The following is a 27264-nucleotide window of genomic DNA, read 5'->3' as shown; positions in this document are numbered from 1 at the left end:
TCCTTATAATCCAACAGATGATTCCCTGGTGACAAGTTGAAATCCTAAGAAACCAATTTCCGTGGCAATGTTAATGTCAGTTAATGTGGAATCACTTCTCTCCTACACCCCTTTAAGTTTTGCAACAGGTTGAGACTAGATTGTTTCTTTAGAGGCTCGTTTTTCTCCTTTCTTTTCTAAACATAAAAGCTTTTAAGCATTGTAGAATTCCCAGTGGTTCCCTAAGGATGCGGCCAAAGACCACATCAGAACTGTGGCCTTTGATCTCTGGCCCAATGGCATGGAAAGCCCCTTGTTTCAAATCTGAAGACCAGGAAAGTGAAACCTGACCAAGATCACACGCAGGTCATTGCTCAAGTGGTTTAGTTGATAGCTGCTGACATTGGAGCCTCTAAGACAGTGGTCCCCACCTGAGTAGCTTTCAAATCCCCAGGGAGCTCGCCACACCCAGAGCACTTGCATGGGATCTCACGGGTGGACCTTGGGCTTCAGTGGTATTTAAAGCTTCCCTGTGAGCTGCTCGGGTGGAGACCCATGGTTCTAGTGGCTGCCCCAGAGGTGCTAACTCCCAGAGGTGGGTCTGCAGACCCTGGGAGGCTGTGCAGTGCAGAGCTCCAAGCATGCTGCCTGGATTTCGAACCCCAGCCCCAGTTCCTAGCTCCCTCATCTTGATCAAGTTCCTCCTTCTCCCTGCACCTCTGTTTCCTCAGTCATAAGTTGGGGATGCTAATGATACCTGGCAATGAAAAATTGATCAATCGATCTAAAAAAGAATTGGGAATTCTTATTTGAGCAAATTTGATGATTATACCCTGGGAGGTGCATCTCAGGAAGCTCTGAGAGCTGTTGCACCTGTTAGAAATTGAGACACAGTTTATATACGTTTGTGAGAGAGAGGACTGTACATCAAATGATATTAGTGACAGTTTACACAATCCAGATCTAAGCATCATCCTGGCTGGTCCTGAGACCTCTTACAAGATCAAGGAGGAATGCTATCTTTAAGGAGGTGCCTTGGTGATGCTAAGAGAATATATCTTTATGGTTGAGCAGGTGTTCCTGCCCGTGGGGAAGGTCTGGTTGATGCATATAATGCAGATACACAAGACACGGTGGGGAGAGGGGAGGCCAAAGGGCAGAGAAGAACTTTTATGTTTAAATTTTTCTTGTCTTGCCATAAAATAGGGATTTTATCTCACATATGTGTCTCTCAGAGTTGAGGATTAACCATGGCTGGTACCTAGTAAGCACTCAATAAACAGCAGCCAATATAAAAGCGGGCCACTTTTCGTTTTTTTTTTTTTTTTTTTTGGTGTAGATTTGGTTTCTTCAGTTATTCCTCATGATTAACCCTTTTCATGAGAGTTTGGGAATTTCTATACCAGAAGGAAATACAATAGAATCATAACAAAGCAGATCTCCCCAATCCCCCACCCCCATGACCCAAGTTCCACAATCCACAGGATAACGGCGATGCTCAAAGGGCTTTTGCATTAGGATTTTTAAGTGGTGAATCCAAGGCTGGGCCCAAGCAGATAGTTGTTAATGGAAGATTCTGCCAAACCCTGCTTGCCTGAAGCCTTTTCGTTTTTTTTTTTTTTTTTTTTTTTTTGTCTTTTCTAGGGCTGCACTCACAGTATATGGAGGTTCCCAGGCTAGGGGTCTAATCGGAGCCATAGCCACCGGCCTACGCCAGAGCCACAGCAACACGGGATCCGAGCCGCGTCTGCGACCTACACCACAGCTCACGGCAATGCTGGATCCTTAACCCGGTGAGTGAGGCCAGGGATCGAACCCACAACCTCATGGTTCCTAGTTGGATTCGTTAACCACTGTGCCACGACGGGAACTCCTTTTTAATTTTTTAAATTTTTTAATGTTTACAGCCTCATGTGTGGTAAATGGAAGTTCCCAAGCCAGGGACTGAGTCAGAGCTGCAGCTGCCTGCCTATGCCACAGCCATGGCAACACTGGATCTGAGCCACATCTACGACCTACACCATATCTTGAAGCAATGCTGGGTCCTTAACCCACCGAGCAAGGCCAGGGATCAGACCTGCATCCTCATTGAGACAAATGTCAGTTCCTTAACCTGATGAGCCACAGTGGGAACTCCCGGTGCCTTAAATTTACCTTTTTCTCTAGGTTTCCATTCCTCTGTATCTTCTCCAGCTGGGGCAGTAAAACAGAGCAGCTGCTCCTTCCGTTTGGGTTCTTGTATCTGAAAGAAATTGTAAACACCACAGAAGATGTTTTGATTTAAGGGCAACCAGCTTTCCTTCCTTTTAAGATGAAACGTAGTAAAGTTTTAAAGACTTTTTCAAACGGTCCCTAAATTTGGTATTTAAACTAATTACAGTTGCCTTTTTAAACTGTCCAAATTAAAAACAGACATACATGAGAACACAGGACACAGCCCTGAGCCTGTAGCCATGCTCGTGGTTTCCTAGAATCAGCCCTCCTCTGACCTAATCTGTACTTGCGGAGATCAAAGGGAGGTGAGGGGAGTCAGGGCTGGAGCTGGAGGTAGACCTAGGAGTCGCCTGGCAATAGATGACAAACTTGGCTGTGGGTTCTATAATTAGGAATAGCTATGAATTGGTAAAAGATGTTAGATTCCAGTCCTTTCCTCATAGTGTAAAGATGCGGTTCTCAAAGTGGGGGTCCCCCAGACCATCAGCAGCACCTGGTGTAATGGGCTGAATTATGCCCCTCAATATATTCATATGTTGACGTCCCCACCCACCAGCACCTCAGAATGTAACCCTTTTTTGGAGATGAGGCATTTAAAGAGGTGACTGAACTAACCCAAGGCCATTAGGGTAGAGCCCAGGAGGACTGGTATCCTTATAGAAAGAGACACCGCGGGGAAAGATGGACAGAGGGATGACCATGTGAAAAGGCAGCAAGACAGACAGACATATGCAAGCCAAGGAGAGAGGCCTCAGAGGAAGCCACCCCTGCCCGCACCTCCAGAGCTCTGAGAAAATCTGTTTCTGCAGCTTGAGCCACCCAGTCTGTGGAATTTTGTTACGGCAGCCCTGCCAAACCAACCACCTGGGAACTTGCTAGACATGCAAGTCCTCAGGCCCAACCCCAGACCTTCTGAACTGGCAACTTGGGATTGGACCCCAAAAACCGTGTTTTGACAAAGAACCTCCAGGGGATTGCCATGCATGCTAAAGGTTAAGAACCATTCACATGAAGTGTTGGTAGTAATACCTTGTGGGAGCCAGCCCAGGAGAAGGTGACATGTGGTTGGAAGTACAGGCTGGCCCACTACATATAAATGTCCTTTTAGTAGGGTCTGGAGAAGTCCTAGTGGGATCTTTAACTGGGACTGTGTGTGAAAGTGCTCTGTGAGGGCTGAAGCACTCTGTGGGGCATGAGGTGGTAGTAACACGTGATAACAGTGTCCAATGAGGAAAGTGACCCTCTGAATACTCCAACACAAGCCAAGTGAACCCAAGAATTTCCATCCTTGACTGAAAGTTCTGAGTCCTTAAGATTGTATACATTTCCCACCCCAAGTAATTGGAATGCCTCTCCTTTCTGAGAACAAAACCGGGAGATTTAATCATGTTTCCCCTTTTGTCCCAGCTACTAGGAAGCTCATCACCAATGGAAACTGTTAATCACAGCTCTCTTAGTATATTTGCTTTTTCCTATTTCAGTTTTATACTACCCATCTGTCCTTGTTATGGTCTCTTCAGTACCTTTGTGAAAGGAAAAAAACACAGGGGAGAGGGAGTAAAAGAGGAAAGATCTCACAGCTCAGACAATTATCAGAACAACAAACCCCCTTTGTAGAATTGGTAAAACATGGTTGGAGAAGATAGAAATTTTCTTTCAGTGACAAGAGAGTCAACTAGCCACCAAGGAGTGCTCTTTGTGCCCTCATCTTCCCAATGTCCCAGGGCTGTAGGTTCCGACCTGGTGCTCAGGGAACCTGTTAGTTGCTGAAGAGCTGAGGCCATTACAATAGCTCCTATGAATGCTGCTTGGGGACATAGTGGGAGTGACATGACCAGATTTGCATTTTCTTTGAGGGTAGAAATTGCTGTTTACCTAATTACAATTTCTAACATGCTCTTGGTTCTAATAACAAAAATGGAGATGTTGGAGTTCCCACTGTGGCTCAGCAGTCACGAACCCGACTAGTATTCCTGAGGATGCAGGTTGGATCCCTGGCCCTGCTCAGTGAGTTAAGGATTCAGGATTGCTGTGAGCTGTGGTGTAGATCCATGTAGCTGTGGCTATGGCATAGACCAGCAACTGCATCTCCAATTCAACCCCTACTCTGGGAATTTCCATGTGCCACAGGTGCGACCCTAAAAAGCAAAAAGAAAAAGAAAAATGGAGATATCTGGAACAGCCCAGGCTGCCATCCAAAATCTCTCCTGTTCCATCTTGGCCATGATGGTAAAACATTATTTTCTTCCCTTTGACCTGTCCAAGGCTCCCCTGAATCCAGTTTTCTTAAACAAAGGTTAAAGGGGTCCACAGGTGGAACTCCCAGGGGTCTGAGTTCTGTATGAAAATTGTATTTCAAATTTTTATTTTGTGTTTATTTTGGGAAAAGTTAAAGCATTTTGGGGTTATCAGGGCCACCCTGATAATCTAGTACCACCATGTGAAATTATGGCACATGTGTTCATTGACAGTTTTGGTGGCACCATGTAGCACCACTTTTATTGTCTTAGGCTCATCAGAAACAGAGACAGAAAATATATAAATGATGCACTTGTACCAAGTAAAGTTCAAACCATACTACAGGGTGCTAAATTTTACAATAACTAGAAGTGAGAAAGTGGTGGGCAAGTCGAACAGCACTTAGAGGATTAATGCCATACTGCAAAGAGCCCATCTCTTTGACAAAAATACAATAATAGCAGGAGAGTTTAACATCCCATTCACATCAATGAACAGATCTTCTAGACAGAAAATCAATATAGCAACAGAGATCCCAAACGATACAGTATAACAATTAGACCTAATTGATATTTTCAGGACATTACATTTAAAAAAAACCAGAATACACATTCCTTTCAAGTGCACATGGAACATTCTCTAGGATTGGCCATATAATAAGGCACAAAAGAAACCACAACAAATTTAAGAGTATAGAAATTACTTCAAGCATCTTCTATGACCAACAGGGAAAAATAGGGAAAAAAAATTAATGATTACATGGAGACTAAACATGCTACCAAAAAAACCCAAAGGGTCAATGAGGAAGTCAAAACAGAAATTAAAATAATACCTGGAGACAAGTGACAAGGAAAACACAACCATACAAAATCTATGGATGCAGAAAAAGTCCATAGAAAAACAAGAAAAATCTCAAACAACCTAACCTTTCACCTGAAAGAACATACAAAACCTAAAGTCAGCAGAAGGAAGGAAATAGTAAAGACCAGAGAGGAAATAAAATAGTAAATAAACAATAGAAAAAAAAAACATTAAAACCAAGAGCTGGTTCTTTGAAAGGGTAAACAAAATTGACACACCTCTGGCCAGGCTCACCAAGAAGAAAAGAGAGAGAACCCAAATAAGCAAAATAAGAAATGAAAAAGGAGAAATAACAGCTGATACTTCAGAAATACAAAAAAGACATATGAACACTGTGAGCAATTGTATGCCAACAAATTCAACTGAGAAGAAATTGACAAGTTTCTAGAAACATACAGCCCACCCAAACCAAATCAAGAAGAAATAAATAATTTGAACAGGCTGATCACCAGAAATGAAATAAATTCTTTAATTAAAAAAAAAAAAACCTCCATACAAACAAAAGTCCAGGACCAGATGGCTTCACAGGCAAGTTCTAACAAACATACAAAGAACTTTTACCAATTTTTCTGAAACTCTTCCAAAAGGTTGAAAAGGAGAGTCCCAAAGACATTCTATGAAGCCACCATCACTCTAATACCAAAACCAGACAATGAAACATTACATCCCCATCAAAAAAATATTACAGGCGCCAATATCCTTGATGAATACAGATGCAAAAATTCTCAACAAAATACTAGCAAACCAAATCCAACAACACACAAAAACAATCATACACCATGACCAAGTGAGATTCATCCCAAGTTCACAAGGATGGTTCAACATACACAGATCATTCAATGTGATACACTGCATCAACAAAAGAAATGATAGAAATCAGATGATATCTCAATAGATAAAGAAAAAGCATTGGAGAAAATTCAACAATCATTCATGACAAAAACTCTTACCAAAGTGGGAGTTCCCCAGTGGCCTACTGGGTAATGATCCAGCATTGTCATTGCTATGGCTTGGGCCACTCCTGTGGCATGGGTTTGATCCCTGGCCTGGGAACTTCCATATGCCACAGGTGTGGCCAAAAAACAAAACAAAACAAAAAAAGAAACTCTTACCAAAGTAGGTATAGAGGGAACATATCTCAACATAATAAAAGCTATTCATGACAAACCCACAGCCAACATAATAGCCAATGGCATAAAGGTGAAAGCCTTCCTGATAAAATCTGGAATAAGACAATCTGCCCACTCCCACCACTTTTTTTTTTTGCTTTTTTTCAGGTCTATACCTGTGGCATATGCAAGTTCCCAGGCTAGGGGTCGAACTGGAGCTGCAGCTGCCAGCCACAGCCACAGCAACACTGGAACTGAGCTGTGTCTGCAATCTATACCATAGCTCAAGGCAACAGTGGATCCTTAACCCACTGAGCAAAGCCAGAGATTGAACTCTCATCCTCATGGATACTAGTCGGGCATGTTACTGCTGAGCCACAATGAGAACTTCACTCTCATCACTTCTATTCAGCATAGTATTGGAAGTCCTAGCCACAATAATCAGAAAAGAATAAAAAATAAAAGTTATTCAAATTGGAGGGGAAAAAGGAAAATTGTCACTATATGCTAATGACATGATACTATATGTACAAAACCCTGGAGAGTCCACACAAAAACTACAACTGATAGATGAATTCAGCAAGGTAGCAGTATACAAGATTAACGTACAGAAATCAGTTGCATTTATTCACATTAACAATAAAATACAGAAAGTGATGTAAAAAAAAAAGAGCAATACCTTTTAAAATTGCCCCCCCCCATAAAATACTTAAGAATACACCTGACCAGGGAGGTGAAAGACTTGTGTGCTGAGAACTATAAAACATTAATCAAAGAAATTAAAGACTCAAAAAAATGGAAATATATCCCATGCTCTTGTATTGGAAGAATTAATATTGTTAAAAGGGCAAAACTACCCAAAGCAATCTACAGATTTAATGCAATCCCTATCAAATTACCCATGACATTTTTCACAGAACTAGAACAAACAATCAAAAAATGTATGTGGAACCATAAAAGACCCAGAATTGCCAAAACAATCCTGAGGAGGAAAAATAACAAAGCAATAGGCATAACCCTCCCAAGTTTCAGACAACAGTACAAAGCTACAGTGATCAAAACAGTGTGGCACTGGCACATAAACAGATTTACAGATCAATGGAACAGCATGAGAGCCCAGAAATAAACCCACACATGTACAGTCAGTTAGTCTTTGTTGAAAGAGGCAAGAATATAAAATGGGAAAGGCAGTCTCTTCAGAAGTGGTGCTCGAAAAGTAGGACAGCTGGATGTAAATCAATTAAGTCAGAACACACCTTCACACAATGCACAAAAATGAGCTCAAAGTGGCTATAAGATACCACAAAACTCCTAGAAGAGATCATGGGCAAAACATTCTCTAATATAAATTGTACCAGTGTTTTCTTAGGCTCCTAAAGCAACAAATAAAAGCAAAAATAAATGGGACCTAATCAAACCTACAAGCTTTGCACAGAAAAGGCACCCATAAATAAAGCGAAAAGACAACTTACAGAATGGGAAAAAATATGTGCAAATGATGCAACCAGCAAGGGCTTACTTTTCAAAATACACAAATAGCATATGTAAATCAAAAACCAAAAAACAACCCAATTGAAGAATTGGGAGAAAAGCTAAACAGACATTTCTCCAAAGACATACAGATGCCCAACAGGTACATGAAAAGATGTTCAACATCACTAATTATTAGAGAAATGCAAATCAAACTACAATGAGGTATCACCTTATACTAGTCAGAATGGCCATCATTAAAGAGTCTGCAAGTAACAAATGCTGGAAAGGGTGTGTAGAAAAGGGAACCCTCCTACATTGTTGGGAATATAATTTGGTACAGCCACTACAGAAAACAGTATGGAGGTTCCTCAAAAATCTAGAAACAGTATTACCATATGATCTAGCAATCCCATTCTTGGGCATCTATCTGGACAAAACTACAATTCAAGAAGTGCATGCACCTCTATGTTCATAGCAGCACTATTCACAACAGCCAAGACATGGAAACAACCTAAATGTCCATAGACAGATGAATGGATAAAGGAGAGGTGGTACATGTATGTGATGGAATACTACTCAACCATAAAAAAGAATGGGATAATGCCATTTGCAGCAACATGGATAGAACTAGAGATTATCATACTAAATGAAGTCAGGAAGAGAAAACAAATATCACATGATATCACTTATAGGTGGATTCCAAAGTATGACACAAATGAACCTATCTATGAAAAAGAAACAGACTCACACAGAGAACAGATTTGTATAGTTGCCAAGGGGGACAGATGGATTGGGAGTTTGGGGGTAGTCGTAGCAAACTATTACATATAGAACGGATAAACAAGGTCCTACTATATAGCACAGGGAACTACACTCAGTATCTTGGGATAAACCGTAAGGGAAAAGAATATGCAAAAGAGTGTATATATGTGTGTAACTGAGTCACTTTGCTGTACGGAGAAATTAACAACCCTCTAAATCAACTATACTTCAACAAAAAATTAAAATAGATTACTGAGTGAGAGTTTTGGCCTTAGGTTTACAAGTATAGGAACATGAGACATTAAGAACCAATCCTAATGATGTTTTAAAATTAGAATTCTGAGAGTCCAGTTGTTAGACACTGAAGTACTCTAAAATAGATCATTTAAAGTTTCTAAGGGCATTAAAACATTTAGTGTAATTTGTAAAGTCCTCCTTAAAATAATTGCAAAAGTATGCTCATAAAGACTTGTACACTGGGGAGTTTCCTCTGTGGCTCAGTAGGTTAAGGACCTGACTAGTATCCATGAGGATGCAGGTTTGATCCCTGGCCTTGCTCAGTGGATCTGGCATTGCTGCAAGGTGCAGCATAGGTTGTGGATGCGGTGTGGATCTGGCGTTCCTGTGGTGTAGGTTGGCAGCTGCACGTTCAATTCAACCCCTAGCCCAGAAACTTCCATATGCTGTGGGTGTGGCCCTAAAAAGGAAGAAAAACACAATAAAACAAAAAAAAGACTTGTACACCGAACTTCAGTTCTTGAGGGATTTGGATTTATAAACAAATTTTTTAAATATTCAATGTATTAAATAAAAATTCAAAGGTTAAAACATAAATTCAACATTAGAGGCCTGGGTGAATTTCTTGCTCTGAGAAGAGGCCTGGCTACGTCTCGGGATTGAGAACATGCTTGTTCTCTTCACCTGTGCCCCAAAGTCCTGAGGGAAATTGCGATGCCTCATCGAGGCAGGTGCACCATTTGCCACCTACACTGCCCGGGAGACGAAAGGAATGACAGAGAAACGGCAAAGACCACACTTCAAAGTCCCTTTGAGTTATTTTCTGTCTCTGCAATTGGGCTTAAAAGGACGCTGTGGCACTGGTCTCTCATCTTTCATGGCTTTGTTGCCCTCAATGCGCTATCAACTGACTTGCTACCTCCCCAGGGATTCAGTTGGCCAGAAAATTGTCTCCCACTGAAAAAAGTTGGGTGGGGGGTGGGGGAGGAGACTCCTCTTGTTTCTCTGCTCACTTGCCTTCAGAACTGGCCAGGAGTGATTCAAATGGGCAAAACTGATGGGCTCTTTTTCCTTCCTGGCCCTCCTCCTTCCTTTAGGGCAGTTTCGGTTTAGTTTGGTCTTTGAAGTGGCATGACTGTTCATTTTAAGGTGATGGATACATCTGCTCGGAAGTCAGAAAGTGCAAAAGTCAGAGTTTTACTAGTCAAAGTAAGCATTAATTGAATGCCATGACCTAGCGCTGGCCTGCAACAAAACTATAGAGCTGGTGAGATTTCTGGCCTTCTCTTGGATTTCTTTTTCTCTTCTTTCATAAAGAAGGCATACACACCAACTGCCTCCAGTGTGCCATACAGTGTCCAAATTCTGAGCTAGACTTGATCTTATTTTCTAAATGAGGTCCCATATTTCGATTTCATCAACATCCCTGCCAGGTAGGTGGTACTATTCCCATTTTGCAATAACAGCACTGAGGCTTAGGAAGTTGAGGGTCTATGACCCCTAGCCTGGGAACCTCCATATGCAGTGGGTGCAGCCCTAAAAAGACCCCCCCCCCAAAAAAAAAAAAAAACAGGAAAAAGAAAAAAAAGGAAGGTTGAGGGTCTTGCCCAAGCCTAGGTCTTCTGCTATCAGATCTTCTCCACTTTCTGCTTAGTGCTCTAATACCCTTTCCTATATTCTTCTCTAAAAATGTTATATAATGTTACCTTCTCTTATACATTTATATTTTATATCAATTTGCTCAAAGGTATTGACTGACGGCTTGGTTCCTGCGTTAGGTTCCAGGACTGCCATAACAAATTACGGTGGTTTAACATAACAAGAATTTATTCTCTTACAGCTCTAGATGCTAGAAGTCCAAAAGCAAGGTCTCAGCAGGTCTGTGCTCTCTCTCTGATGGCTCTCAGGCTCCCCCCTTCCTTGCCCTTCTCCCATTTGGGTTGTTGCCAGGAATCCTTGGCATCTCAGCTTGTCAATGCATCACTCCAGCCTCCGCCTCTGCCCTCACGTGGCCTTCTCTGTGTGTGTCTCCAAGACCCCGTATTGCCTCCTAGTAACAACACTAGTCCCTGGACTAGGGCTTAACTCAGTGTGACCTCAGTTTAACTAATTGCATCTGCCAAAAAAAAAAAAACCCTATTTCCAAATAAGGTCACATTCCGAGGTCTTCCATGAATTTGGGAGGATCACTCTTCATCCTAGTATAGCCTCTGTTAAAGAACGTTCTGGCATCTGCAGACAACTGGGAAGTTTCTTCAGCTGCAGAGGAGCCTTCCTCCTTTCATAGCAAGTTTCCCTGAAGAGAAACTCATTCTGTCATTTAAAGGTAGCAAATGCTAATTAGTCATTAGGGAGATGACTAATCTAACAAAACCCCAGAAGCTGGGGTCTGGTTTCAACAATGCATGGACGTGGGTATTCAGATGATGTCACTGGGAATCCACCCCTTTGTCTTTCTGTTCATCCCACCTCTGTTCCCTTCATTCCTAGCTCTTCCGTATGGTGGCCCTCCTACCTGTCCCCAAGCTCCAGGCTGCATTGTCTCAGCTCATCAGCTTGGAAGGAAAGGGAGCTGGGAAAGAAAGAAAGCAGGTTCCCAGAGGAAAATCAAGGCACTGGTGCCGAGGAAGCAAAAAGCAGTAGGCATCCACAGTGGCAGCCTTGTAGAAAAATTAGATCCCCTTGCTTCAAAAAGTCAATCAAATGTGAGAACTCCATGCTTGCTTCTGCTTCAATCAAGAAGATGGGAGTACATCAGATTAGAGTGGCAAGTGGACAGCTTTGGTTGCCAGGCAGACCTGACTATGACTACTGACTCCCTTACTGTGTAATCTCAAGCTAATAACTTAACCTCTCTGAGCCCCAGTTCCTTTCTCTTTCCAGCTAGGCTGCCAGCTCCATAAGGGCAGTCACCTTGTAATTCTGCATGACCACACTTCCCCCTGCACCCACCGCCCAACCCCAGCAGCATGTTACCTGGCACACTGGCAGGTATTTAAGTAAATCAAGAGTGCGTCAGGTTCCTTGGACAGAGAAACGAAAAACTGTATATATAAAGGAAAACGCCAGGCATGCGGAGGGTGATGGGTAAGGTACAGTGTTGTGATTGTCGTTACTGTTCCTCTCCAAAGGATACCACTGGGGCAACAAAGACCAAAAACAGTCAAGACAGCTAATGGAGAGCTGGAAATGGAGAGAGGCCACTGAGGTGGTCGGAGGCTGCCTTGGGGGCCGGCTCTGGCCATCCTGGTTGTGGGTGTGGCCCAGTGTAAACATGCCGCACACAGTCCTGAGTTCTGGTCCTCTTGTGTCCCCTCTGCAGCTGGACCTCTCCAATACGGCCGTCCTGCACCAGATGCGCCGGGACCAGGTCACAGACACGTGCCGGGCCAGCAGCGCCATGAGCCGCAAGCGGCGGGTGCTGACCCCCAACGACCTCAAGCACCTGGTGGTGGACGAAGACCACGAGCTCATCTACTGCTACGTGCCCAAGGTGGCGTGCACCAACTGGAAGCGGCTCATGATGGTCCTGACCGGGCGCGGGAAGTACAGCGACCCCATGGAGATCCCAGCCAATGAGGCGCACGTGTCGGCCAACCTCAAGACCCTGAACCAGTACAGCATCCCCGAAATCAACCACCGCTTGAAAAGCTACATGAAGTTCCTGTTCGTGCGGGAGCCCTTCGAAAGGCTGGTGTCCGCTTACCGGAACAAGTTCACGCAGAAGTACAACACCTCCTTCCACAAGCGCTACGGCACCAAGATCATCAAGCGGCAGCGCAAGAACGCCACGCAGGAGGCCCTGCGCAAGGGCGACGACGTCAAGTTCGAGGAGTTCGTAGCCTATCTCATCGACCCGCACACCCAGCGCGAGGAGCCCTTCAACGAACACTGGCAGACCGTCTACTCCCTCTGCCACCCGTGCCACATCCACTACGACCTCGTGGGCAAGTACGAGACGCTGGAGGAGGATTCCAATTACGTCCTGCAGCTGGCGGGCGTGGGCAGCTACCTGAAGTTCCCCACCTACGCCAAGTCCACGAGAACTACTGATGAGATGACCACGGAGTTCTTCCAGAACATCAGCTCCGAGCACCAAACGCAGCTGTACGAAGTCTACAAACTCGATTTTTTAATGTTCAATTACTCAGTGCCAAGCTACCTGAAATTGGAATGAAGGGTGGGGGTGGGGAGAGGGGAGAGAATCCTGCTTTTTAATTTAAGATTTTTATTTGTCAAAAGAATTATATGGATATTGGGTTATTTTGTAAATTAATATTTCTTTGGGGATGATGCTGCGAGCAGCATAGTGAGAATTATTTAAAAATCCTTAGTAGGGAAGGACGGCTGTCTTTGCAGGGGAATAGGATGGGTGTCCTTGTTTTTAGACGTGAATCCCGCAACACTGTCTCAGAGGTTTCTTTGTGTTCTGGTGAATTCCATGAATTGTGCATCTCGTAAATTCCGATCGATGTTATTTATAGTTATTTAAACATGGTCTCTGTATAGATTTCTTTTTGTGGCAGGAAGATGCTACTGTCTCTGCGGAAGAAATCTGTTTCATTTTGTGCTTGCAACAGCTCATGTGGGGGCATGAATGTTCTTCTCACTAACCGCCCAGAGAGTCGCTGTGATAACAACCATTGTGCTGTTGATACAACCGGTCTGGAAATTCTGCTAGAAATAAATAGAGGCATCTTTGCAAGGGACTGATTCCATACCAATTTCAATCAACCCAAAAGTCCCTCGCTCTAGGGAAAAGTGATTATTTTTTTAACCCAAGGGGAGAGCTGATTGTAGGCACCCCCCCCCAATTAGCAGTCTGATAGAACAGGCTTTTCTACAGAAATTTTTAACTGGCAGTGCCAGTTGTGATGAAGGTAAAGTGGCTGTTGCTTTAACATTCAACAAGTATTTATTAAGCAGCTATTATGTGCTAGGCCGAATTCTAGATCCTGCCAATAGAGCATTGAACAAAACCAGTAGTCTCTGCCCTCAAGAAGCTTTATGTGGACACAGAGTTATCCAGCTCGACAATTAGCAAGCCCTTGATATTCATGGACTGAACGCCAGGTTTGGACTATTCGTGAACAAGCCCACAAGCCTCAGGACACCTACAAATTTGCAGTTTTATGTGGTCCAAATTTGAAAACCACACGCTTAGAGCAGGCCACTTAACTTGGTGAGTAATCCAAGCTCATTGCCCAACCTAAGAGATGACAAAACCGTTTCCTATTATGTGCCCACTGCAGTTAAGCCCCAAAACAGATTTGCCAGGCACAGCCTTGAAGAGTGCTGTGATTGATTAGTGATGTCTGCCTTGGTTGAAGGAAGGGGAATATGCATCCTCTCTTCCTGTCATCTCCAGCCCAGCCTTCAGGTCTCCACCTAGAGGTGTGTTTTCTACTCTTTGCTATGCAAAAGATAGAAGTTTTGTGGTGGGACTCAGACACTCAAGGATTTGCGATGGTCTGGCAGCATTTCTACTTGCGAAGGTCAGAGGCAGACTATTTGTAGACACATGCAGACACATACCGGCTCCCAAGTGCTCCAGAGGCCAAGAAGCCCTCGGCGCCTTTGCAACCACCAGCATCAAGCAGCAAGGACAGCCTTCTGTGATCATAACCCATGCCCCTTTCCTCTGGAAGCCTGGAAACCTGCCATTTTTCCTGATCCTGGCTAATTAATGTCTGCATAGGCTTCTCATTTCCAGCTGTTTCCAGTGCCTCGGCTGAAGTTTGAGCCACACCCCTCTTACAGCTAGTGAATGACTTTTTGGTGGCAGATACTGTATATAATGATAATAATAGTTCTAATAATAGGGGGTAGGTAGGGTGTGGGTCAGTTTTGCTTTCTGTTTTTCGTTTTTGATGCAGTGGGTAGCACAGAGGGGAGACTATTCTAAACAGACAGAAAATGAATAATTTATTCACAGAAACTGTTAAAGGCATATTGTAAAGCTCACAGCCAGCTCGGTGAGCTGCGGCTGCTGTGTCTCACCGAGGAAGTTATTTTATTGAACATGAGTGAGGCATGGCGCTGGAGAGGGTGGCTGAAACTATTTATAAAATGTTGTGTACTTTCTTCCAAGCTCTCTCCACTTTGCAAAGGGCAAAGCAACTCTACCCTTGATGGATAGAGATTTGTGCCATGTGTTTTACCAAGCAGTGTGACAGGCCTCAGCTGTCCCTGAGATTGTCCCTGGGCCATATTTTCAAGCAGGGGACACTGTCCTCAAAATTAGGGCTTCTGCTAATGAAAGAGGTTTCCAGCATTTCCTGATAATGGGCTTCCCAGACACAATCTGGTGCGATGCAAAATAGGCGTTTTTGTGGTCCGGCATCCTTGGGAAATAAAGCTAAGTCCATTTCCCTTCTGCAGGACTTTTCAGAGCCTTGAATGTGTGCTGTGCATCGTGAATCCCCAAGAGCATTACTGATGGGGTCGGTACCATTTCCTGACCTTTTGTGAGCAGGAGAGTCTGTTCTGCAGTTCATCTCACAGAGCTAATGTTCCACTGAATATTCTTTGGTTAGGTCGCTTTGGCATCTCTGAGGTCTTCAAGGATAAAAAAAACTGATTCCTTGACCCCCCCCTTCAGAAACAAAACAAAATAACAAGAAAACAGCACCACGGTTTCCACCTGGTTTATAGCCACAAAGGTACTTTACCAAATAAATTCAACTTTTCCTTGAGTGCAATGGTTCTAATCCTGGGTATTACATGGGCCACCATGCCCTCCCTCCCACAGGGAGTGGAGGAGCATCTTGGGTGGTGCAGACAGAAGAGGGGGGGGTGCGCAAAGCCTCACTTGGTCCCCTTACAGCTCAACCCTTGATGAATGCTCCTTCAATCCCATAGTTTGGAATTGTTCACTGTATGCTTTTTTTTTTTTAAGTGGAAATTCACATAGATTTCCCAAACTTTGCATTTGCAGTTCTGCACTTTATCTTTGATCAGAGGTGTGAGCTGCTCCAGGCCGTGTGCAGCTGCCATCCTTCATCCGTCTTCTCTCTCTAGTGGGAAAGCGTGTCCTCCAGGGAACAGTATGGCAGTATGGTTCTGTGATCGAGGCTCTCTCACCTCGTGTTTTGTGTTCATATTTTATTTTCTAATGGCATCAAAACTTCTTTTTTAAAAAAAAAATCTATTCAACTGTTTTTGCAGAATGTAGAGAGTCCACTGTGTCCTTAGGTAAAATCAAATCCATGGGAGAACATGTGCCTGGAAAACAGAAGTTTTGGGTTTTTTCTTTGTTTTCTTCTTCTTTTTTTTTAACTGTTTGAAAAAGCTTTCTGCATGCTTAGCTGGAGAAAAGTACAGGCAGGTATCCCATCTCTGAGCCTCTTCCAGAGGTGCTGCTGTGTTTTCAAAACCAGGTACAGAGTATTATTGATAAGGACATTCCTGCTTGTCCTGCCCCTTTGGTTGGAAAACTCTAGACTATTAGCTATTGGTTTGGTTTGAATTCCTGCAGCTTCTCCAGACGCACCCCCTTCTCTGCCTCCCCAGCTGGTCTGGGGAGAAGGGACATCTGCTGACTTGTGTCTCAGAAGGGTCCTTCCTTCCTACCTGTCCACCAGGTGAGTTTTTCTGTCCTGCTTGTTCACCTGGACGGCACAGGATAGCAATGGGCAGTGGAAACTCCAGGTGAACCAGTGTCTTGGTGGCAAAGTTGTGGACACACAAGGGTCTCATCTCTGCTGGGAGAAAATTCCCAGAAGAAGAGCGAGTCCCTAGCATCCTTAGCTGGTGGAGCCTGGACCAGTGCTGCGGTGGGAATGGCAAATGTCTCTGTCCTAGCCAAGGGACTCTGTCCCTAGTGGGTGGTGTTTAGAGCGGATCCCTCACAGCCTGCCCACCCTCCCCACCACAAACACACACAATCTGAGCTGCCCCATTCTGTGCCATCCTGGTGACCAGAATTCCTTTCCCATTCATGTCGGCAGGACTGACCTCGTCCCACTCCCCAAGTTCCCACAACCAGTATTTCCTCCAGCCCTTTCCCATCGCAACTGACTGGACCCTCTGAACAGGCAGCAGGATCTCCTACAACCAGCTTGACCCTCGGCCATGAACGGGCAAATTTCAGTGTGTTAACTCTTTGTCAGGTACAGAAGGGGCTGCCCGTACTATTTTCTTATGAGGATGCTCGGTGTGGCATATGGACATATAATTTAACATCTTTGTGAAGTGTGATTTTCTTTTTTTTCATATTTGTATGCAGTAGAGGGCTTGTTGTAGAAAACTCTCCCTGTATCTTACTGTACCGTTCCAGAAAGCTGAATTCCACATTGCCAACAAAAGCGTGAAAATGTTCATGAACCTTCCTCCAGGAAAAGCCATTCAAGCCTGATTATTTTTCTAAGTAACTTCAATTAAATTGAAGGAAAAAAAAAAAAAAGCAGCTTCTCTCTGTGTATGGTTTGTTCATGGCCCATTGATAAAAGACTGTAGGGGTGGGGTGAGCTGTGTTTCGTACTATGTGGGGGGCCCTGCTCGTGTGTATCAAAGGATGGAGAGGGAGAGACGGAGATGCAGACTCCATCCGCATTCTTGGCCATGGTAAAGACTGCCATCGATCCGAACCCAATCTTTGTAGTGGATGAATAGAGGCTTTCTTCATTCCTGTTTTGTCTGTAAATTCTTTGTAGAGCATTAGAGGGCCCACTATGATCATACCGACTACCACCCATGTGACAAATAAGGAAACAGGGCCTGAAAGGCTAAAGGGCATTGGTGGCCAAGCCACTGTTCCAGCTCATGTTGATGTGCCTTCAGAGCCCCATGCTGGTGACACTAGATGCCATGCCTCTCTCAATGACTGTCCACAGTCCAGACGTTGCCGAGCTGTCTTTCAAGTCCCAGTTTCCCAATTCCAAACCCATTCCTTTTCTAATGTCCCGTATAGCTTCTTTCAGTTCCACTGATGGACATTTTCAGCTTTGTTGATTAAACATATCTACTGGCTAAAGAAGAAATAATTTCAAAGTTGTAGCTCTATTTTATTGCACCCTAACTTTTAAAAATATATTATGTAAACATTTTAACATGATAATATTGGATTAGAAGATACATCCCATTTTTCAGCCATGCCAGATCTGGTGTGTACTATGTCCACTCCCCAGCTGGTGGTTACCCCTAGTGGCCTGGCTCCCACCCAGTATCATCACTCTCCTTGCTCTGGGCCCATCATCTGGTTGGGAAATGGCCAGACTGTGGAGCTTAGCTGTCTTAAGGGAAAGTATGCTTACTTTTCAGTATGGTGAGTGGATGCGACTTTGTTATGGCTTCTCCATGTCTCATTTGGAACACTAAATGTCAGTGGAAAGCACAGCCAGAGGAGGGCACCCCCCCAGTCTTGGTTTACTCCCCCTGGAGCAAGACTGAAATGCTCTCTTGTCAGTGGCCAACTGATCATTGTTTCTTGTGGTGCCACAGGTGTCCTCTGGCTGACACTGCAGACGCTACAGAAACCAAGGAGCCTGTGGCCTAGAACACTGCCAGGGCCAGAGGTTATTACTGATCCACCACCAAGTGAAAAAAATAACATCAGCCAGAATCCTTAGCCTATGGTGCCAAAGCGTCCCTTGTGGGGAAGAGCCTTCCTTTCTCAAGTTAGGCCTTTCCTACATTTTGGTATTCAAATAACTTTTAGAACAGTATGTATTGACCGATATTAGAAAATACAAATACTGGCAATTTCATGGCAGCCCTCAAAGTCATTTCAAATATCTTCTCAGAAAGTCATGATATCCAAAAAGACCAGGAACTATTGGCAAAGAATGCATTGGCTTGGAGACCAGCACTCTGGGGAAATCCTTCCTGGGGCACAATTCTGAGTTTTGCACAGCTGGCACCCACACTCCTGCTGCCACACTGTAAGTCCCTGTGGGGTCCTGGGATGACGTACAAGAAGTTGAGGACTGATCTGGTTCCACATTCACTATAGGGCATTTATCAGACATCTTGGTTCTGCAGTGATGGATATTTCCAGTATAAAACCAACAAAGGGACATTCTAGCAAGACTGACATGAGAACCAAACCAACCCACCAGTCCTCTCCTAGAGCCAACCTCATCCTCTTGTCCTAACAACCCATAAATAGAACAGACAGAATGGAAGGAGCCTACTGATTCCAAATACATAGCTGGCTGACAACTGTTCACAAAGTGCCTCAGTCTCTTCCTCTTTGAAACAGAAAACAGCAACATATGAATTACGCCAAAGTTGAGGTTGCCAGTCCTACTTCACCTACCAAGGAGTTGTTTGTAATATAGAGGTAAGCACTTCCTGTTTGGGCCTCGGTTTCCTCATCTGTAAAGTGACAAAACTGATGTATATCTATGGTTTTGGGGGGATTGGGGTAGGGGATGAGCCTCTTAAAATTTTTTTCTGTGGGGAACATTCATGTAAAAATAGATGAGATGGAGATACTGTGATTAAATAGTTTGGGGCCAAGCTGAGCCTCTTTTTTTCCCCCCTGTAAAAGGCTTGTGGCCCACTAGGAACCCCTAGGGTTCTAAGGAACACAGTTTGAGAAGCACTAAATTGGATGACCCCAGCCATTCCATTGTTGACACTGTCTAATAATCTGCCCAAATCCTCCTCTGTGGCTTTCTGTGGATTTACATCAATGAGGTTGGTTAAGTTAGCAATTCAATGGTACCGCAGAAGCAAAATTCTTTCAAAACGGAAGTTAAGGCAACAGTGCTGCAACAAGACTAAAATGCAAGAAATAAGGAAAAAGAAAAAAAAAAGATAGAAGCAGCTGCAGGAAAGAAATAGCTCCCACCCAGATTTAAGATGGGAGGAATCAAAGTTTATACCCCTCTTTTTAAATAAAGAACCACAGGCTTCAAATTCCTTTAAATCCCCATTAATTTGAAATATAAGAGACTGGAAGGAAAAACAGTCTCTTTATTAATCTGCTTTTTGTTTTTCAATGTCTGTTTTTTAAAAATAATGGAGTATCTTGTTATGGGAGCAAAGCAAGTTGGTTTGTACAAGCCAGCAGCTAGAGAGGGAGATCTTTTCTGTGGCTGCATCCAGCCTTGGACCTTTAAGCTGATAAATCAAGCCAGAAACAACTTTGTGCCTGGAACCAAACTGGCAATGGGATAAAAGGAAAGTGCCTGAAGAAGAAATGAAGAAGAAGGACTTCTGACTGTAGGAATGATGATGCCTGTATGCTGAGCTTCTCTGTATAATGAGCACAGATTCAAATGCAAGTGGCTTAGAATGGTTTGCTTTTAACATAGTCCTTTCCAAAAATATATAGCTCCATAAACAAAGTTGACCACAAATGTGGCTGTTTTATTCATTCATATATTTTACTATACCGCTTATAATAATGCTTTCCATTCAATCCTCGCAACAAAGTATACTTTCACTCTTCTTAATGATAAGGAAACAGTTGGAATGATTAAATAACTTGCCCTCAGTTACTCATCTAATGAGTGGCACAGCCAGGATTCAAACCCAGGTCTGGTTGACTCCTTGGCCCATTAGAATCAGTATCACTGATAGGCCAACAGGGGAGGAATCAGAAGTCAACATTCCAGGGATAATGATGCTACAAGCAAACATTAATGAAGAGACATTAAAATTTTAGCCAAAGCGGCAAAAGCTGATTAAATACAAGCAAAGAGAGGATAAAACTAAAGAGCTGGAAGATTAAAAAAATAAACCTCAGACTAAAACAGTCACTAGAAGAGTAGATGACGAAATTAAGTTTCTGCCTGTGATGTTGAGATGGGAACAACAGTTCCCCTTCTGTTTATCCTTCCTTCTCACACCACTAATCACACTCAACACTTTGGACACCAGATGCCTAGGGGGTTTTGCCCACAACAAGCAATTCTCTATGATACTAGCAGGGTGCTTTACAGTTTAACTCAATTCTGACACTATCTGCCTGGAGCTAACAACAGATCCCACAGATTAAGGGCTCAGTTCTATAAGGCTGCTCACTCCCTACCCAAGTCCAATCCCAAGTCCAGGCTGTCCCTTGTGCTTCTGACCAATCAGAGGTTCCCACCATCCCTTCCTCAGGTTCAATTAACTTGCTAATGGAGCTCACAGAACTCAAGAAAACAGTCCTTATTGTTTACAAATTTCTTGTAAAAGGATACAATAAAAGATACAGATGAACATCTAAATGGAAGTGATGCATAGGACAAGGTATGGAAAGGGGACTTGGACTTCCATGCCTTCTCTGAGTGCCACCCACACATGTTCTCCAACCAGGAGTTCTGCAAACCCCACTTCAGGAATTCTTATGGAGGCTTCATCATGTAAGCATGATTGATCATTAACTCCATTATCCAGCCCCTCTTCCCTCTCTGGAGAATGTGGGGAGTGGATGAATATTCCAAGATTCTAATCATGGCTTGGTCTTTCTGGTGACCAGCTTCCCCACCAAGAGTCACTCCATTAGAACAAAAGACACCAGCCCATCTGCCAGGACCCAGAAGCCCGCCATTTGCCTGATGTCCCTGCCACTGCCTCCCTTCAAAGTTTACTAAGAGCAGACACCTTCATGAAAGGCCTGGGGAGATGGGTTTCTGAAGCTTGGAATCACTCTTCTAACAGCCCCCTAAGCCATGTCCCCATCAAATCTGAGAAGAGACAAGATTTTCCAAATTAAGGGGAGAAAAGTGGTGGGGAGAGGAGTATTATCAAGGGAAAGAGAGAGGAGTGGCCACAACTGTGAATATCTGCTACTTTCCTTCCTGATGCCAGGGAAATGCCTGATGAGCCTGGAAGGTTAAATGAGAAAATTAAATAGAAAGCCAAGTTGAGCAAGGAGGGTCTGGGAGGCATCCAGTTGCTGGAAGATTGTCCCTATCTATGTTTCCAAAGGCATGAAGATTTGGAGATGCCTCCAATATGACAGCTTTTAAACTACCACCATGCCCCACCACCACCACCCCCTGATCCCTCTGGAAGGAAAAGCTGGCCAACTGAGGCTAGGGAGTCAATGAAAAGCCTCTATACTTGGGTCATCACATCCTTGGCTTTGGATTTTAAGGACATGAAAGAATTAACCATGTCTCAATGTTATTTTTGTCAGATGTAAGATGGGAGTCCAGTTTAATTCATCTGCATTCAGTCAGTCATGGAGCACATGGCATGAGAGCTGCAGGCACTTGCATCATCTCCAGGGAAGGAGTGCCAGACTCCTGGGAAGGAGGCAGCAGTGGCTGGATGAGTGTGAGCAGCAGCTGCCCTCCCCAGGGCTGTTCCAGGAGCCAGACCCACCAGAGGACCAAGTCACTACCACGGAAGAGATAAGATGGCAGAATAGAGGGCCCTGAGCTCACCTCCTCTCATGAAAACATCAAAATTACAACAACTGCTGAACAACCATCAATAAAAAAAGACTGGAACCTACCAAAAATGATATTCTATATCCAAAGACAAAGAAGAAATCACAATGAGACAGTAGGAGGGGGTGCACTCACAATATAATTGAGTCCCATTCCCCCAGGTGGGAAACCCACAAACTGGAAAATAACTATATTGTAGAAGTTCTCCCACAGGAGTTAGAGTTCTTCACCCCACATCAGGCTCCCCCACCTGGGGATCTAGCATCAGGAAGAGGAATCCTCGGAGCACCTGGCTTTGAAGGCCAATGGGACTTGATTTCAGGAAACAGAAACTCCACTCTTGGAGGATGTATACAAGGTTTCACGTGCACTGGAACCTAGGGCAAAGGCAGTGACTTTATAACAGCCTGGGCCAGACATACCTGCTGGTCTTAGAGAGTCTACTGGGGAGGCAGGGAGTGGCTGTGGCTCTCTACTGGGACAAAAGAGCTGGTGGCAAACATAGCCAGGTGTACTCATCTGAAGGCTGATATCTTTCTTGGGACATTAGCACCAAGACCTGGCCCTACCCAACAAACTGTACATTCCAGTGCTGATATACCTCAGGCCAAACAACCAAGAGGGCAGGAACACAGTCACACCCATCCACAGATAGGCTGTTTAAGACTTCCTTGACCCACAGCCACCTCTAGACAGGCTCCTTGACATGGTCCTGTCCACCAGATAGCCAAGATCCAACTCCACTCCACCAGTGGGCAGGCATTGGCCCAAGCCTCTAGGTCATCCTCACCCACTAGGAGGGAGACACAAGAAGCAAGAAAAATACAGCCCCACAGTTTGTGGAACTGAGTCTGCAAAGGGGTCAGAACCTACTGTGAGAACAACTGGTCACTGAATACTGGATGATGAGAGGGGAATGTACTGCTAGGACACATCAGATATCCTCTACAGAGGGCCACTTCTCCAAGGTCAAGAAACATAACTAACCTTCCACATACATAAAAATATGACTAGAAGGATTAAATGATATGGAGATAGGAAATCTACCCAAGAAAGAGTTCAGAGTAATAGTTGTAAAGATGATCCAAGAACAAGGAGTTCCCACTGTGGTTTGGTAGGTTAAAAACCCAACTAGTATCTATAAGGATGCAGGTTCAATCTCTGGTCACATTCAGTGGGTTTAAGGATCTGTTCTTGCCATGAGCTGTAGTGTAGGCTGCAGACATAGCTCAGATCTGGCATGCTGTGGCTGTGATGTAGGCTGGAAGCTGCAGCTCCCATTTAACCCTTAGCCCAGGAACTTTCATATGCCACAGGTGAAGTCCTAAAAAAAAGAAAAAAGCAGGAAAAAATGATTCAAGAACACAGGAAAAGAATACATCCATAGAGAAGTTACAAGAAGTTTCTAACAAAGAGGTAGAAAAAACTATAAAGAACAACCAAGCAGAGTTGAAGGCTATAACTACAATGAAAAATACACTAGAAGGAATCAATAGCAGAATAAATGAAGCTGAAAATGGAAAAGTGAGCTGGAAGATGGCATGGTAGAAATCACTGCCATAGAAGAGAATAAAGAAAAAAGAATGAAAAGAAGCAGGATAATTTAAGATACTTGTGGGACAACATCAAACACACCAACATTGGCATTATAGGGGTCCCAGAAGGAGCAGAGAGATCTCAAGGGGCTGAGAAGATATTTTAAGGGATACTAGCTGAAAACTTCCCTAACATGGAAAAGGAAACAGTCACCCAAGTCCAGGAAGCAGAGTCCCATACATTATCAAACCCAAGAAGAAACACACCAAGATGTTTAGTAATCAAACTGACAAAAATTAAATATAGAGAGAAAATATTAAAGGTAACAAGGAAAAAGCAGTAAATAACATACAAGAGAAATCCCATAAGGTTATCAGCAGATTTTTCAGCAGAAACTCTGCAGGCCAGAAGGGAGTAACAAGATATATTTAAAGTGATGAAAGGAAAAAACCTACAACCAAGAATACTCTACCCAGCAAGGCTCTCATTCATTTTCAATGGAAAATCAAAAGCTTAACAGACAGGCAAAAGCTTAAGGAATTCAATACCACCAAACCAGCTTTACCACAAATACTAAAGAAACTTCTCTAGGGAGTTTCTGTTGTGGCTCAGTGGTAACAAACCCATGAGGATGTGGGTTTGATCCCTGGCCTCACTCAGTGGGTTAAGAATCCAGCATTGCTGTGAGCTATGGTGTAAGTTGCAGACATGGTTTGGATCCTGCGTTGCTGTGGCTGTGGCTATGGCCAGCAGCTGCAGCTCTGATTCAACCCCTAGCCTGGAAACTTACATATACCACATTTGCAGCCTTAAAAAAGAAAAAAAAAAAAAGCTTCTCTAGACAGAAAAGAAAAGCCACTGAAACTTTTGACTTTTCTTGTTTCTAGAAACAAAGAAAATTACAAAATGGAAAGCTCACTGGTTAAGGCAACCATACAGTAAAGGTAGGAAATCAACTACACACAAATATGATATCTAAACTAGCAATTGTGAGAGGAGAATACAAATACAGGATATTTGAAATGCATCTGAAATTAAGATCAGCAAGAGAAAACAGTCTGTACGGATAGACTGCTATATCGAAACCTCATGGTAACCACAAACCAAAACTCTTTAACAGATATACACACAAAAAAGAAAAGGAATCCAAGCACAACACTAAAGTCATAAAATCACAAGAGAACAAAAGATGAAAGGAAGAAAAAAGAACAAAAATAAATCTGAAACAATTAACAAAATGGCAATAAGAACATACATATCAATATTTACCATAAATGTAAATGAATTAAATGCTGCAACGAAAAGACATAGATGGGTGAATGGATACCAAAGCAAGACACACAAATATATGTATATATGCTGTCTACAAAAGACCCACTTCAGATCTAGAGGCATGTACCGATTGAAAGTAAAGGTATGGGAAAATGTATTCCATGCAAATGGAAATTTAAAAAAAAAGCTGGAGGAGCAATATTCATATGAGATTAAAAATAGATTTTATAAAATATTGTTACAAGAGACAAAGAAAGATACTATCTAATGATCAAGGGGTCAATCCAAGAAGAAGATATAACAATTGTAAATATATATGCACCCAACATAGGGGCACCTCAATATATAAGGCAAATGTTAAAACAGACATAAAAGGAGAAATGGACAGTTACACAATAATAGTGGGGGATTTTAACAACCCACTTACAGCAATGGAGAAATCATCCAGACAGAAAACTTGTAAGTGAACATAGGCCTTAGGAGTTCCTATTATGGTGCAATAGATTAATGATGCATCACTGCGGCATAGGTACCAGCTGTGGCTCAGATTTGATCCCTGGCCAAGGAACTTCCATATGCCATGGGTGTGGCAACAAAATAAAACTGAAAAATATATATAGGCCTCAAATGACACGTTAGACCAGATGGACTTAATTGATATTTATGAACATTCCATCCAAAAGCAGCAGAATACACATTCTTCCCAAGAGCATATGGAACATTCTCCAGGATAGATCACATGCTCAGCCACAAAGCAAGCCTCAGTAAATTTAAGAAAATTGAAATTGTATCAAGCATCTTTTCTAATACAATGCTATATGATTATAGATCAACTACAAGAGGAAGACTGCAAAAAACACAAACACATGTGGGCTAAATGCATGTGGGCAGCCAATAGATCACTGAAGAAATCAAAGGGGAAATAAAAAAATACACCTAGAAACAAATGAAAATGAAAATACAAGCATCCAAAACCTATGGGACACAGCAAAAGCAGTTCTAAGAAAGAAGTTAACAGCAATATAAACTTAACTCAGGAAACAAGGAGAATCTCAAACAAACAACCTAATTAGTAGAAGGAAAGAAATCATAAAGATCAGAGCACAAATAAATGATATAGATACTTAAAAAAAAAGATCAGTGAAACTAAAAGCTGCTTCTTTGAAAAAATAAACTAAATCGATAAACCTTTAACCAGACTCATCAAGAAAAAGGAGAGGGCCCAAGTCAATAAAATCATAAATGAAAGAGAAGTTACAACTGACACCACAGAAATACGAAGAGCCATAAGAGACTACTAAAAGCAATTATATGCCAATAAATGGACAACCTGGAAGAAATGGAGAAATTCTTAGAAAGGTACAATCTCCCAAGAATGAACCAGGAAGAAATAGAAAATATGAAAAGATCACTACAAGAACTGATATTGAATCTGTGATTTAAAGACTCTAACAAACAGAAGTCCAGGGCCAGATGGCTTCACAGGCAGATTCTATCAAATATTCAGAGTTAACACCCATTCTTCTGAAACTATTCCAAAAAATTGCAGAGGAAAGAACACTTCCAAACTCACGAGACTACCATCACCCTGATACCAAAACCAGACAAAGATGCAACACAAAAAAAGAAAATTATAGGCCAATATCACTGATGAAAATAGATGTAAAAACCCCCAACAAAATACTAACAAACCAAATCCAACAATACATTAAAAGGATCATACACCATGAGCAAGTGGGACTTATCCAAGGGATACAAGGACTTTTTAATATCTGCAAATAAATCAGTGTGACATATCACATTAACAAACTGAAGAATAAAAACCATATGATCATCTCATTAGATGCAGAAAAACTTTTAATAAAATTCAACGTCCATTTATGATCAAAACTCTCCAGAAACTGGGCATAGAGGGAATCTATCTCAACATAATAAAGATCACATATGACAAACCCACAGCTAACAGCATACTCAATGGTGAAAAGCTGAAAGCATTTCTTTTAAGATCAGGAGAAAGAAAGGATGTCCATTCTCACCACTTTTATTCAACATAGTTTTGGAAGTCTTAGCCATTGCAATAAGAGAAGAAAGAGAAATAAAAGGAATACAAAGAGGGAAAGAAGTAAAACTTGCCTGTTTGCAGATGGCATGATACTACACATAGAAAATCCTAAAGATGCTATCAGAAAATTACCTGAGCTCATAAGTGAATGTAGTAAAGTTGTGGGATACAAAATTAATAAATAGGAAGC

The 27264-nt window shown here is 42.8% G+C and overlaps 1 protein-coding gene across 2 annotated transcripts in view; it reads left to right on the top strand.

The window, feature by feature from the left end:
• CHST11 (carbohydrate sulfotransferase 11) overlaps positions 1–13578 on the top strand; it is a 275589-nt gene extending 262011 nt beyond the window's left edge. For both annotated transcript variants that reach the window (XM_047788129.1, XM_047788128.1), the window contains exon 3: positions 12196–13578. In XM_047788129.1, the coding sequence (XP_047644085.1) occupies positions 12196–13050 (855 nt within the window). In that variant the 3' untranslated portion in view covers positions 13051–13578. The remainder of the gene's footprint in view (positions 1–12195) is intronic.
• The last annotated feature ends 13686 nt before the right edge of the window (positions 13579–27264 follow it).

This window comes from Phacochoerus africanus, chromosome 7 (genome assembly GCF_016906955.1).
Source record: "Phacochoerus africanus isolate WHEZ1 chromosome 7, ROS_Pafr_v1, whole genome shotgun sequence".
Taxonomy (NCBI): domain Eukaryota; kingdom Metazoa; phylum Chordata; class Mammalia; order Artiodactyla; family Suidae; genus Phacochoerus; species Phacochoerus africanus.
The sequence above is the reverse complement of the archived record's forward strand: the minus strand, read 5'-3'. Positions and strand labels throughout refer to the sequence as shown.